General features: G+C 36.1%; 1 protein-coding gene across 2 annotated transcripts in view; it reads left to right on the forward strand.

Annotated features, from left to right (window-relative positions):
- The first annotated feature begins 608 nt into the window (after nt 1-608).
- The window catches only part of LOC129002125 (putative 3-phosphoinositide-dependent protein kinase 2), a 139,717-nt gene continuing 124,783 nt past the window's right edge, over nt 609-15,542 (forward strand). For both annotated transcript variants that reach the window (XM_054429713.1, XM_054429715.1), the window contains exon 1: nt 609-736. Coding sequence is in view for 1 of the 2 variants with exons in the window: in XM_054429715.1 (XP_054285690.1) it covers nt 713-736 (24 nt within the window). In the remaining variant the exon portion in view is untranslated. The remainder of the gene's footprint in view (nt 737-15,542) is intronic.

Below are 15,542 nucleotides of genomic sequence, written 5' to 3' on the forward strand. Positions count from 1 at the left end.
CGATCATTAGAATGTCATTAGTAGCTTTTTGATGGTTCGAAGCTGGACTCAGATGTTCCTGATCATTGGGTTTTGAATAAAAATGATCCTGGCTAATGAAACAGCTGATCTTAGCCAGTAGAAAAGCTACACAAAACATCCTCATACCATTCTACACTCATCCTTAACCCATATTTAGGCAAAATAAGCACCTAGCTGCCAGCTGGCGTCCCCATCTCAACGATTTATTTTATAATTATTGATATGGCTAAGAAACAGTTTGTCTTCTATGTATGGGGACCGAAGTATAAATAAAATGGGAAACAGCCTGTTAACATAAGTTATTTTTAATTTATTTGTTTCCATGGTTACAACATTATACAAAAAGGTACCTATATCAAAGGCAAATAGACTAAGAACGCTTGACTGAAAAAGAAGGTGAAATAGATACATAAATGAAGCTAAATTTTACAAAACTCATTCTAAGTTAATATTTTAAGGCTGTGTACTATGAACACATTATATATAGTATGGCGAATAGAGTTTGGAAACAAACCTGATCAAGATGGCTTTCCGATTATTGACAATGTTCATTGAGCTGAGCTCCAGCAGTCAAAACCAAAACACAATATCTAAGGCAGTGGTAAAAATGGCGAAATTGGTGATCAATGTGAATGTTTAAACTGTGTCAATTGTGTAATTTAAACGGACAATTAACTAAGGAAAGAATACAATGACCGAGCGACCAGGACAAACTGTAAGTAACAATTGAATTGATGTGAATATTTACTCCTTAAGACATGACATGTCTCATTCATAATAGTTTTAACTCAGCTTCCTCTTACTAGGTCAAAAGTTGGTCAAGGACCTTTTCAGTCATGAAACCAGGACTAGGTTACATGCTTGTCATTGATTATTTTGTTGCCATTATATAACTGGAATGGAGAGTACAGTTTCTTAACTGGGCTATGCTAATATCGATTGAAACTATCGAACTGGAAATATTGACTAATAATCGATTTTAAAATATATCTATTATAAAATTTAACTATCATAACCTAACCTAACCAACCTAACTTGCTGATGGTGAAAAAATCGCATGAAAGTTTACTAATCGAATGGATAGTTTCAATCGATATTAGCATAGCCCAGTTAAGAAACTGTACCCGGAATGGGAACATAAAATATCCTCTAGACAAGTACTACCGTGATTGAGTTGGACTATTTTATAAATCGCTTAATACGCCCAGGCTAGGTAACTTATAAAATATAAATAACATAGCCTAACCCTCCAAGTGTCTAAAGTAGTAAAGGTCTTAACATGTTCACTGCTAACGCCGACTATAGTCGGTATCTCTAGCACTTCAATGTGGCGCGCGCCGACAAAAGTCGGCACCAGACCAACAGAAATACATTGAGACAGTGTGAGCTTAGCCTCAGACGGAGACGTTATAATCGTTGCCAGCCTGCCAGCTTAGAATGCGAGCTTTACTTTGGTGTAGGTTGGTACTAAAATTTCCCGTAAAATCCTGTCTGGCAATGCTTTTGTCCCGGTTTCAGGGATTTTTCTCTTCAACCCACATTTCAAAGACCCTGGATACGGATCCGTGCAGTCCTGCTACCTATGGGTGTTTCAGTGAACTACATCCACTCTCGGGGTAACGCAGCACAGTCACCACTGCTCTTTTGTGATTCGTCAGACTGAAATATTTGAATGCTAATTACGTTCGCTGATTCGGTTGCGTGCTGGGGCTTCGCCCGCCACTGGGGAGCGCCTGTACGTTGTTTTCAGCCAGTCATCGTGTTAATGTTGGCCTATTTATTGCACATTCACAGGGTTTTATTAAAATGTACCTAGGCTATCTGATAAACTTAAAAATACTTAACTTAAGTTAAGCACCTACATAAGTTTAGGCCTAAGTTAACTTAACTTGTTGTTTTTTATAACTTAACTTTGCTTGGAAAATCATATTAGGCCTAGGCTTCAATATCACAAGATAACTTGGCTGCACTTTTCTTTAGGTCCTACACTCATTCGAATGAAAATATTGCTTATTTGATTGTTTCATTCAATATATCGTTTGGTTAGTTAGGTAAGGCTAACCTAACTAACCAAATGATATATTGAATGAAACAATCGATTTATTGATATATATTGATCGATATTTTCATTCGAATGAGTGTAGGACCTAAAGTAAAGTGCAGCCGATAACTTAACTTAAACTTAGCGCCTAACTTAGCACATAAAACATTAACTTACGGTAGGTAGGCCTACAGTACAAAAAGATTTTGTGAGGTTAACATTTTTCAAAGATTATTAAATAGGCTAGGTAAGTTAACTGAAAAACGTTTAACTTAGGTTTGCGCTCAATCAAATTGTATTTTAACTTAAGTTAGTTAGACTTTGCACAGAATGGGGAAGGCCCAGACTGTCTGTAGGCCTATTGTCCCAGCATTGCAGACACAGCCGAGCACACCTTCGGCAGGTAGTAAGTTAACTTATGTCCTCAAAGCCTCCTTGATCTCTTAGATTGGCGCTGACATCGTTCGGGATATGCTCTAGGAGGAGGGGACCTGGAATTATGCCATGCAGTTCACTGAGGCCATAACTTACCTCCTTAAAGCTAAGAAAGTTGATATTGTTTGGCCCTACCCTTCAGAAGAATTAAGAAAAAATGCCCTAGTAGAATAGTTAAAAAGGCCTAGCCCGAAGTAATGTGCTAAACAGTTCCAGGCTAGTGTTGTAGGAGATGGTTTTTAGCCGGTAGTCCGTCATTCAGCCTATGTGAGTCTGGCACTACTGAGAGGCCATTGAAAATCTCAGTGTGGGTAAATGCATTTTTAATCGACACATAACACACTTTGTGTAGTTTCTTCATAATATTGCCAAACGGCTTAATCATTTTCAAAATAAACTTATCACACACTTTTATAGAAATTTCTATATTTCGGCATTAGCCTTCTTCAGGAACAAACACAATAACAAATAGAAGTGTTTACCACTCTGAATCATATGGTTTTAGCATAAATCCAAAATACATATAATTTATGAAGAAGTAAAAAAGAAAATGTTTTGATAGAAAGAAAGAAAAAATGTTTATATATATATATGTATATATATACTATCTCAAATTTAGACCGGAAGGTGTTTTAGATTTAAGTATTAATTGATGAGCTTGCTCAAGCTGTCTTAATTTCAAGTCTGGTGCGTCTTTTGCCAATTTTCTTATTCCTTTTAATGAATAACATTGTTCAAAATTTTGAGAATGCTCTCTCGCATGAATAGCCACAGGTTTTAGTTTATCAGGATGGTTTACATCATATCTGTGGCCATTCATACGAACTCTTAGAGCATTGGTGGTTTTGCCAATGTAGTCTTTAGGACAATTTTTGCATGAAATTTGGTAAATTACATTAGTAGACTCACAGGTGATGTTACTATTTATGTTATAACATCTTTTTGTTTGCCTGCTTGTAAAAGTTTTTGATGGGATGATTAATTTGCAGGTGGCACATCGTGGTTTGTTGCATTGATTACAGCCCGAAGGTTTTGCTGAGGGTTGGGAAGTGGGAGGTAGTTTGGGTTTTGAAAGAATGTCTTTTAAGTTAGGAGCTTTTTTGTATATTAGTCTTGGGGGTTTGGAAAACAAATTATGGGTCAGAGGTGAATTTGAAAGAATATTATGTGCCACTCTTAAAACATTATTAACTTTGTAAAGGCCAGGAAAGTATTGGGTGATGAATTTTGGATCTTTTTTGAAATTATCTGTGTTAGGATTTTTTGAGCTTTTTATTTGACTGTCTATTAAATTTTTAGGATAACCTCTTCTGTTAAGTGAATTGCTGAGTTTTTCAATATAATTTTGGTAATCACGATTTTCAGAACAAAGGTATTTTGCTCGTATTGATAGGCTTTTTGGTATGGATTTTTTAATGTGTGCAGGATGACAGCTTGAGTAAGCTAAGTAATCCATTGTATTCGTATCCTTTACATGGATTTTGGATTTTAACATACCATCTCTAACAAAAACGTCAACATCCAAAAAAGTAACAATATCTTCTGAGAAATTCCAGGTAAATTTAAGGATTGAGAATTGATTTAGATTTTCAAGGAAAGTTTGCAGGTTTTAGATTTAATTTTAATTTAATTTAATTTAATTTAAGAACATGGACTAGAAAACCTGCAAACTTTCCTTGAAAATCTAAATCAATTCTCAATCCTTAAATTTACCTGGAATTTCTCAGAAGATATTGTTACTTTTTTGGATGTTGACGTTTTTGTTAGAGATGGTATGTTAAAATCCAAAATCCATGTAAAGGATACGAATACAATGGATTACTTAGCTTACTCAAGCTGTCATCCTGCACACATTAAAAAATCCATACCAAAAAGCCTATCAATACGAGCAAAATACCTTTGTTCTGAAAATCGTGATTACCAAAATTATATTGAAAAACTCAGCAATTCACTTAACAGAAGAGGTTATCCTAAAAATTTAATAGACAGTCAAATAAAAAGCTCAAAAAATCCTAACACAGATAATTTCAAAAAAGATCCAAAATTCATCACCCAATACTTTCCTGGCCTTTACAAAGTTAATAATGTTTTAAGAGTGGCACATAATATTCTTTCAAATTCACCTCTGACCCATAATTTGTTTTCCAAACCCCCAAGACTAATATACAAAAAAGCTCCTAACTTAAAAGACATTCTTTCAAAACCCAAACTACCTCCCACTTCCCAACCCTCAGCAAAACCTTCGGGCTGTAATCAATGCAACAAACCACGATGTGCCACCTGCAAATTAATCATCCCATCAAAAACTTTTACAAGCAGGCAAACAAAAAGATGTTATAACATAAATAGTAACATCACCTGTGAGTCTACTAATGTAATTTACCAAATTTCATGCAAAAATTGTCCTAAAGACTACATTGGCAAAACCACCAATGCTCTAAGAGTTCGTATGAATGGCCACAGATATGATGTAAACCATCCTGATAAACTAAAACCTGTGGCTATTCATGCGAGAGAGCATTCTCAAAATTTTGAACAATGTTATTCATTAAAAGGAATAAGAAAATTGGCAAAAGACGCACCAGACTTGAAATTAAGACAGCTTGAGCAAGCTCATCAATTAATACTTAAATCTAAAACACCTTCCGGTCTAAATTTGAGATAGTATATATATACATATATATATATAAACATTTTTTCTTTCTTTCTATCAAAACATTTTCTTTTTTACTTCTTCATAAATTATATGTATTTTGGATTTATGCTAAAACCATATGATTCAGAGTGGTAAACACTTCTATTTGTTATTGTGTTTGTTCCTGAAGAAGGCTAATGCCGAAATATAGAAATTTCTATAAAAGTGTGTGATAAGTTTATTTTGAAAACACTTTGTGTAGTGTTTTGTGTAGATTTTTCGACTCACAAACACTGTTTACGGCAAAGGCTCTATGACTGACAAAATGGGATTGAACTGGATCGAGTTAGGTATCGTTTTATTTGGCAGATTCTAAGCTTTCTCCCGAGGTCTGTCTCTAAGCGCTTTTTTTCTCGAGCCGATCATAATTGTAGCAGACAGCTGACGTGCGTATTTGTAAACAGCTTGGTTAACCTCGCACCGATGACTGATGTGTTTTATTACGTTTATCATTGTTTTAGTGTTAAAAATCAAAAGTAGTGATACACGTCGTGCATTATAAGAAGATTTAAGTGATTTTGAAGGGCTGGTATTCTCAATTGACCCCCTGTTACTGCTGAGAATGTACAACTACTGCCTGACCAAAGGGGTTTTCCCATCCTCTTGGAAAAGGCTAGACTTTTGCTAATCAGCTAGGGGAATGGCGACCCGGATATGACGTCGGTCTACAGACTTCTCTGTATAATAGACATGGTCAGAAAACTGTTTGTACAACTGCTCCGCTCCCGACTGACCCCTGGAAGCTTCCGGAGTTGATCTCTCCGTCAGTACGGCTTCAGAAAGGGATGGTCAAAAATGTACGCGATATCTATCCATGGTACACAGAGCGGTCTAGCAGGCCGAGATCTTTAATTATTTCTCTCGCTGGGTCGTGCTTCTTGTTACGCTAGATGTCAAGATTGCCTTCAACTCAGCGAGATGGGTCGATATGTTGAACGTGTTGAGGGACAGCTTCCGTGTACCAGCTATTGAGTCTCATCGAGGATTACCTGCGCTGCAAAATTCTTCATTACAAAACGAAAGATGGTTTGCGGAATATGGATGTTACTGGTGGCGCGCAAGGTTCAATACTTGGACCAGATACGCTACCTATGACAGCCATCTGAGATGCTAGAAGAGACCATTTTAATTGGGTACGCCGATGACATTGCAGCCCTCAATGCTGCAATGCAATGTTGAGCTGGCCCAACTGAAACGGAACCAAGTCATGCGCGTTGTAAATGCCTGGAAGGCTGAGCAAGGCACATACTGTCATCCTAACAATAAAAGGGATTGAAACCATCGTTCCGCTAAGAGTGGGGAACGTAGTTGTCCAAATCACGCGAACTGCCAAGTACCTCAGTGTCATAGTGGACAATAAGCTGGACGGACTAGAACTTCAGACAAGGCTTTTAGGAGTGTCGCTGCTCTTAGTAAGCTTATGTCAATATCGGTGTCCTCAGTCCAGCCTTAGAAGACTTGATGGCTGCAGTCCAGTCCGTGCTTCTCAGCGGCTCTGAGGTGTGGGCAGACCCTCTCAACAAGGAAGCGTACCGGTTGGGGCTCTAATTAGTTGGCACTAAGGCACGTTTCCGCATACCGTACGGTGTCCAAACTGGCCTTTTTGGTGATTACTGGAGTAATCGCTGTAAAAATCTTGGCAGTGGAGATGAAGGCAATCTACCAGATACAAGGCTACGTCGGGAAGGACACGAGAGAGAGAAGAGCGGAAGAGTGCTCCCGCACTTTTCAGATGTAGCAAGAAAGCTGGGAAAGGGATACTCGATGACGTTGGACTTCCAGAGTCATCAGACAGGTCCAACCGTGGGTGGAACGGGGGCATGGTGAGGTAGATAACTATCGCACACAGATCTTGTCAGGTCACAGTTCACTGATAATAGCCATTTTCAGTCGTACCTGTATCTGATGGCCAAAACGGATTCGCCTGACTGTATTTACACACTTTCTTCCGCTGTCCACGATGGGATATGGGATATTATTCTATTCTTTGTATATAGAGTCAATGTATGTGTCCGTGAACGCTATAACTTTAGTAATTTTGAAGTAATTTGGCTTGAATGTGTAAGGCGGGATAAACTTGAATGAGTTTGCGAACCAGCATGATTTGACCATGAATTATAGGGTAAAAATTGGTTTTTCTCATTTTTGACCTTCAAAACCAAAAATTTTCCAATTTCTCCTAATAGGCCATTTTAAAGAGCTTAAAAAACAAATAATTTAGTATATTGAAGGGTTTTTTATGGTTATTTTATATAAAAAATAATTCAAAACATTGTACAGTAAATTTAAAATTACCACGCTTATTCTTATGGAGAATAAGTAAACTGTTGCTTGTTTACAGATTTACTTTGATCAAACCACAGACAAGAGAAACAAAGATCAAACGTAATAAATTACTTATTTTATACTAAGCTGTTGATATTTTACTGAAAAGACCCTTTTTATTACCTTTCCTTTAGCAGCAAACCCTTGTTGAGCATAATGTTATTAAAGTAGAGAAAAGATAGCTTGGATCTAAAAGAGTCACTTTACACCTTAGTGTTGGAATATTAATATACTATTTTTTTTAGGCCTTTTATTTTTAGGGTTTGGTTTTAGTAAAACTCTAACTGGAACTTCTCCAACAAAATGTTTAAGGAAATTCCTCTTTTACCAATAAAGAACATTTTATGGACAATTTATGTACATATTTATAAACCTATACAGTATATTGAAATATAAGTGAAAGGTGATTGAACATTTTTTCCCAAAAACTTCATCAAACATTTATTTTAAAATCTTTTAAATTCAAAGCAACTTTCCTACCCATGTTTTACAACTATCAGCACAAAGTATCTACAGTAAAATTCTAGGTTTCAGTTACTCCAGGTCTCAATGGTTTTATAGGGATTTATTGGTATATTCATAGGGATTTATTTGAAGCGCAATAAAAACACAAGGTACATGTATCTTAACTTTTAGAAGCATTGGTATTTCCTGTGAACGGTTTCAAGTGTGCGACTGGTTCTCGTGACGTCGAGGCCAATTCACAAGGAATTTGTCAGGAATTTCGACAGAGTGGTAACCGCACTAGTCTGGTAAAGTATAGCGGTACCCTTCCTCCACCTCGCGGCTCGCGGCGTTGTTTTGACGGCGGGCCTATATCGATTGTACAGTTGCCGTTCCTTGTGGGGGGAGGGAGGTATCCGCCATTGATAAGTGGGGGGAGGTCGTCGACCTTCTGTTGCGGTGCCCAGCGTCGCTGACCTTGGTGGGGAATGCGTCCAACCTTGTAAACGTCGTTATCAGTAGTGAAAACTTACTATCGATAGTCACACTATCGATAGTTTTCGATAGTTTTTTAAAAACTATCGATACTATCGATAGTACTATCGATAGTCACTCAAATGGAATTTTAATGCATATAATATTGTATATATCCTGCCTGCATGAGTTTAAACAATGGTTTCTACCTAGTCGAAGATAAAGCTGTATCAGATTATTAATTTTAACAATTTATGAGTGACGCCCTGGAGCCCCCTTTATGTTTTTTTTTCCAAAATATTACAACATTTGTATAAAATAACAATACGTTTTTTTAAGGGTTACAACAATAAAAAAAGAAAAATTCTCTTACTATTTTCTTTTTATTATTCACTACAAAAATATTTTTTACTCACATAGCATAAATAATATATATATATATATATCGATGGTTAGAAACACACGTATGATATGTCCATTTTACCAAACTTTCGAGAAACGCAAAAAGAAGTTTTGTTTCTAACATTATTTTAAAATCCTTAATTGTACTTAATATACTAGGGTAAAATATGAATGCCTATTTAATATATTTTATGTTTTAAGTAGTTGTTTACCGTTATTTAGTCTACTTTGAGAGAAATTAAATTATATTTTGGAAGAAGTCGGACATGTAACTCTTGTGCACTAAGCAAAACCTGGAACCACGGACATAAAACATCTGTGCATAACACAAAGTGTCTAAAAAGAGATTGTTTAAAATTAATAGTTAGGATAACTCCTGTTCTTTTTTGAACGTAAACAAGACTTCTATTTTACCATATGACACTTTCAATTACTAATCATTAATAGCAAGTACCCTGTTAGTAAAAATAAAACATGTGACTAAAACAGTAGAAAAAAAACGTAATATTAAATCTATAACAGAGATTAAAGGGCTGGTTTGCCAGTTTTACACAATTCATTGCAGAATAATTATGACATTTATTTTAGCATGAAAGTTAAAAAATAATTTTGAATTTATATTTTATAACCAATCAATCAGTAATCAATTAATTTACTGATTAATTTACAATCAATTTAATTTATTTTAATCAATTAATTGTCAAACTTCAGCCATTTCAATTTCAACCAATTAACTGTTTTTCTTTTGATATTGATTGTCCTATTTTGGATGGCAAGTTTGCCTAGGCTTGTTAGATCATAAATGTCATTACAGTATATTTTCGAATTTTAACATTGTAAGGTTTGGGTTTTTTCCTAGACATCTCAAGAAGTACACCCCATTCCTCAGTCGTGTAAATCTTTTTGTGTTTACGTGCTCTCTCAATTGTAGAGTGCATGGAATCTGCTTCAAAGTACGTGTGGCCAGGTTCCATGTACTTCATATCTACATTTTCTTTCAATGTTTGTCTTATTTACAATATACAACATTGCAGAGCCTATGAACTGATTTCTGTTTTGCCCTCCACATGTGTCAGAATAGGTTGTAACATGTTTGAAATGAGTAGGTAGGTTTTTCATGTATATTATAAGGCCTGTACGGATTTAACTTGAACCATTCATTCCATTCCTCTTGTCCCATACATGACAGAATCCATCTGAATTAGAATCTAAAATTGTGAAATTGTAAACAGAAAGTTTCCGTTTATAGTAAATTTTACAGTCCCCAGCAAATGGTACCATAAACACAGCTTGTAAATCAAAAGTAGCTGTTACTTGATCTTTTTCTTTAGAGTTCATGTCTTTCTTCTTCATGTCCATTGCTTCTGTTTTTCGCCTTGCATGTGTTTCGTAGTTCTCACCAAATTTAGTTTTATCTTCAGCAGCCCGATACTGAAGCACAATACTGGTTACATTTGGAACATTGATCTTTTTTAGGGACAAATGTTGTCAGGGGAGGATCATAGGATTTGAAAACTGAATGAAACACACCATTTTTTACAGGATTTACGTTTTCCTTTGTGCAAACTCGTCACATACTATCTGTAAAGTTCAGAAACATTTAACTCTGGAGAGAGACAGAGTTTTTTTTAGTCCTTCCTACAATAGTGCGACTCCATCCTTGGAAACTGTCTATGTGTTTTTAACATGTTCTATTTCCTCAGGCTTTGAAGCATTTGGAACGAGCCTGCCTTTCCTACCATCTTCTCATAAAAATACTCTACTTGAAGATGTTTTTTCCAAAGCCAGTTAAATTATTTGAGTGCTTATCTGAAATAAGGCACAAAGGAACTTTTGACATACATTTCTGTGTTTCTTTTTAGCACTTCTGGCTTACCTGTAGGGGAGCATAGCAAAGCTGAAATATTTTCCACCTTTGTAAATAGTTTGTGATGAGCATTTCCATCTGTTTTCTGCTTTAAAATCTCCAACATTTTCAATCCTCGACTTTTAGGATCCATTTTTAAACAATCCTTTCTTTAAAAACTGATAAAGCCAACATAGAAGAATAAAATCTTACTGCACAACAGTTCCATGTCCAGATGTTTAACGAACTGTTGGAATTAAAGTACAAGCGTATTCTGCACAACAGTTTTATGTCCCGGACATGTGGCATGTGTGCATAAAAATAAATCTGGTATGTACTTACAATCAGCTGCTTGACCACAGAGGAATAAAATCTTACTGCACAACAGTTCCATGTCCAGTTGTGTAATACCCTGTGAGCAACACAACAACATATTCTTCTGCACAAGAGTTTTACGTCCGGACATAAGATGTGTGTGCACACAAACCAAGATACCCAGTAATAAAGCTACTATTACTCTGTAAAACTTAAGGACATAACACAGGTGTGCACTTTATAATGAGTCAATACTCAAGACTCTGTATTTTCTTTTGTTATTTATTTAAAATTTTTGGGTTATATTGGACATATAACGAGTGTGCAGTTGTAAAGATGAAGACTCCACCAATTCAGTGGTAGCGGTATCTCATTTTACAAAAAAAATGGACATACTACATGTGTGCTTCTAACCATCGATATATTTTATGACAATCTAAAACCATAGATCAAAGGAAAATACCGTATACCGGTGTCTCTATGTATGCTAAAACCCACGAGGCAAATGTACACATAAGTTCGGTAGAGAATTAGCAAATGCCCCCGCTTTTAAATGTTTGAGAAGGTAGCCTACTTGTCTACCGAGCTTTTCTACAATGAATTAAAAAAAAATAGTCTATAATATTAACTATAGGTATGCATTAACAGACAAACAATGAAATGTAAGAGTACCAGATAATGATTTCTTTACTTAATTTAACGTAAAAAAACTATCGATAGTCTCATCGATAGTATAATACTATCGACCCACTATCGATATTTTCAAACTATCGATACTATCGATAGTACTATCGATACTATCGATAGTACTATCGATAGTAAGTTTTCACTAGTTATCAGTTCATTCTCTCCTGCTTGGCCGTTGGCACGCGGACCTCCCTTTGTAGACAGTCGCACACAGGAATGGGAGGGGGTGCATTTATGGACACGCTGTTACTGCATTATTTGGCAAACAAGTTATTACGTACCTATTGTAAAGTAAGAAACCCTTATAATTGGACGATTTTATGCTACATTTTTCCTACGGTGTCACAATGAACAAACACCAACGATACACATTATGACATACTCAATGTGTTTGCTGGTTTTGGGTCTTGGGTAGCTCAGTGGTTTTAAAGGACTTGCTTGGGAATCAAAAGGTCACCGGTTCGGTCCTGAGAAAAGTGTTTAACTTTTTAAAGGTTCATAAATGGACCCCAGTTGTCTTTGGTCATTGGGATGTTAAATAAATGGCCCTGACTAATGAAACAGTGGTCTAAAGTCAGTATCAAAGTCACAAGGCATCACACACACACACACCATTCTACACTTATCCATCCTTCACTCATATTTGGGTTAAAATAGGCATATTGGTGGCGCCCTCTTCTCAAATGATGAGGATAATAATCAATAAGAGGCCCCATCCCAAGTTCTGGAATATCTTTTGAAGTATAGCATATAGTTAATATAGTTTAAACGATAAACCGAAGTGAAGAAGTCTGGCGAGTTTTGACAATGAATATAAAATAAGGGTTGTATTTATTGGTTTTGAGGGAGGAGGATTCATTTAGTGGTGGCCCAGTTCCGGCCGGTGGATTCTGCCGGAAATCGTCAGTCAACAAGAAGACAGCATCTAAATAGTACAGTACTAGAATAGCATGCTGATATAGTTTCAGAGATATGATAATATAGAAGGTATTATGTTACTAATTAAAGCAGCAATTAATAATGTAAATTTACGCTACATAGACAGAAATTAACATTAGATAGTCTTTGGTATTCCGATTGTTGCATAATCTATGGACAACAAAGCAATATAGGCCTAACACATTGTTTTCCTCTAGCCCTGTATATTTCATTGTATCACAGTTTCTCAGAGCTGGGTTGTTTAATTCAGTTTGTAAAACAGCTGATCACCGTAAACATTCTTTACCTCATTTTATATTTTCAAGGAACTAGTCGTGTAATCCTGAAATACAATAAGACGAATTTTAATAGCACCATCGTTAACACATTAGAAGCAATACGATTGCACCCATGGCCACTGTCTAAAAATTTGAATATAGGACTTGCAACGTCAATTGAACAAGCTCTACGATATAACCCCCTAGCCAGATGAAGGTGCCTCGCTGATTTAGAACCCAATATCCTCCATATCCAACGCCAAATGTGATCGGCCTTGGTATGTTACATAAGGTGGTCCAGGTCTGGTTTGTCACCTCCAACTCTCAGTTCCTAGCGGTCGTTCGCGGACCTTCTAGTCCAGCTGTGTGATTCGTGACTTGCGTTGCTGATTGGTCCGAGTACAATTTATCGGGATAAAATAACGTAGAATCGTCAAGTTGGTGAAGTGTTCGCGAGTGGACTGTGTTTGTTTGAGTGTATTATCTGCTTTATCTTCTAGTACGCAGAGGAATATTGGATTTGATTTATCGACGGTGGTACGTATTCTTATGCTAACTCGTAAAATTAATTTTCGAATTGTATGTCCGTGTCCACGGGACCGATCTTATGTGCAAAAATCTGTATGTTATCATCAAAGTCCTTTATCAGTTTTAAACGTTTAGCTTATCGAAAAATAAAGTTGATTATGATATATCCTCTTACATAGCCAAGATGCTGTTCTGCTGAATGTTGAAAATGTTTTTGTTCGCCAGAGTAATCGAAGAACACACTTATGAAGGGAAGTTTCAACCCCTACAAAGCGTTTTTACGTCATTGCAAGTGTAAAGCCAACAAATACAACCAGTCCCCTGTTTGCTGTTTAAATGTAAACTATTCTTTGTGTAAACAATAGTTTCAATAATGTCTTGTCTGGCGAAAGTCTTCGCGCACTTATTTTAAGCTTGAATGTATAAAGTTAGATATTTTAGGCTTACTTAAGAAAAAGTAGGCCTACTCTTAAAATATTGACTTGCCGTTGTACCAAAATTTGGTGAGGTGGCTTTGGCAATTGATATGCCTGCCCTGATTTAGAGCGTACACAACATTTTTAACGATAGTTAAATATTTAGGATGCGAATTTTTGTATAGTTTGAAGTACTGTTAAACGTATGTTCAGGGATAAATCAATTGTGGAAGAACTTGTTGAATCCCTATTCCAGTGATGGGCAACCTGTAAATATTTTCGGCCCACCACCTGTTGTTCTTCTTGGTTTGGTCTTTATATTTTCAAGCGCCAAGGTTGGTTTGGAGCTGTTTTTGCACATTCCAAAAGAGACAGAAGTCCATATCCGAACAGCAATAAGCTCCCCCTCGTTTCATTGTTCCTTTTCTTTCCATTCACTGAATCCTTAGAATGTGAGAAAAACAGAACCCACACAGATTGCCGCCACTCACTACTTTTTAAACAACGCAGCCGGCAGCACCTTCTTGTGTGTAGGGTAGGCCTATGTGTGAAATGCTGTGAAATGTGTTCTGCGTTTCACACTTGGTGATGGTAGTTCATACATTCGCCGTTAGGTAGCAGACGCTGTACCTCGGCTACGTAAAGGCGCTGTTTGTCTTTCAACACATGAGTTAAATTAGTATTTAATTCCATTTAAATTTGTGTGTGTGCAGTTGGCTATATGTCTTTGTTATACGGTGCTAAAAATAAACTGTACGTTCACCGTGACAAAATGTTGGGTAAAAACTCACAGTTGTAATCAAAAGTTTTGTCAGCAGCAAAGTACAATAGCTTTGTTATAATTTAGTATGATTTCAAGAATTAATTTTTGTAAATTTAGAGCTCCCGCTAAATTTGTAAGTAACTCTCCAAAATCAGTATTATTCTATAATTATGTTTTTAAAATTTGCCAACAACTCATTTGTATGTTGGCCTACTTAGTATGATTATCTTTAAAGTGACCCTCACTTTATTCAACTGGAGCAGCAGACCTAAATACTTTTTTGCGTAATGCTATTTGCATTAGGTATGTGATAACACCCTGCCTTCGTTGACCTTCTTCGAAATGAGTCAAGAAAGCAATGGAAATCCGCTTAATATGTAGGTTTGATGCTACAGTATGTGCGTGTTTGGAATTTTTACAAAAATAACTTCACGTTGTACCAAACAAGGATACAAAAATCACAAGTGTTGAAAAATATAAGAATTATCTATATATTAATAGGCAAGCATGTTTCTTTAAAACCTTTTTTCTCAGCTCGTGTGCATCGTAGGGAAAATCTACTCATACTGTTGGAAATATATATTCCTGTAGATGTGCAGAACCCATTTATAAATTAAAATATCCTCAAAACAAGCACAAAAATGAATTTGAAATTAAAGAAATAACATGGGCTTTATCGGTTGCCATGCTGATGACGAAATAACAACGAAATATAATCCGAAAATCAAAACAAATTGAAGAAATTACAATCATATGTTTTATATAGTGTTAGGTGGAAATGGACAATGCTGTACGTTACATATTTTTTGGTCGAGTTTTCGACCATTGGACGACCTCTAGTAGTAATAAAACACTTCACATTAATTCGCCAATATCATCGAAATGGAACCAGTACACCTCTACCTACATAAAAGTGTTGAACCACCCAAGTTTATTCAATCCTAAATTTTATCA

This window comes from Macrosteles quadrilineatus, unplaced genomic scaffold (genome assembly GCF_028750875.1).
Source record: "Macrosteles quadrilineatus isolate MER2022 unplaced genomic scaffold, UCM_ALF_1.0 Scaffold_9__3_contigs__length_116548681, whole genome shotgun sequence".
NCBI lineage: Eukaryota > Metazoa > Arthropoda > Insecta > Hemiptera > Cicadellidae > Macrosteles > Macrosteles quadrilineatus.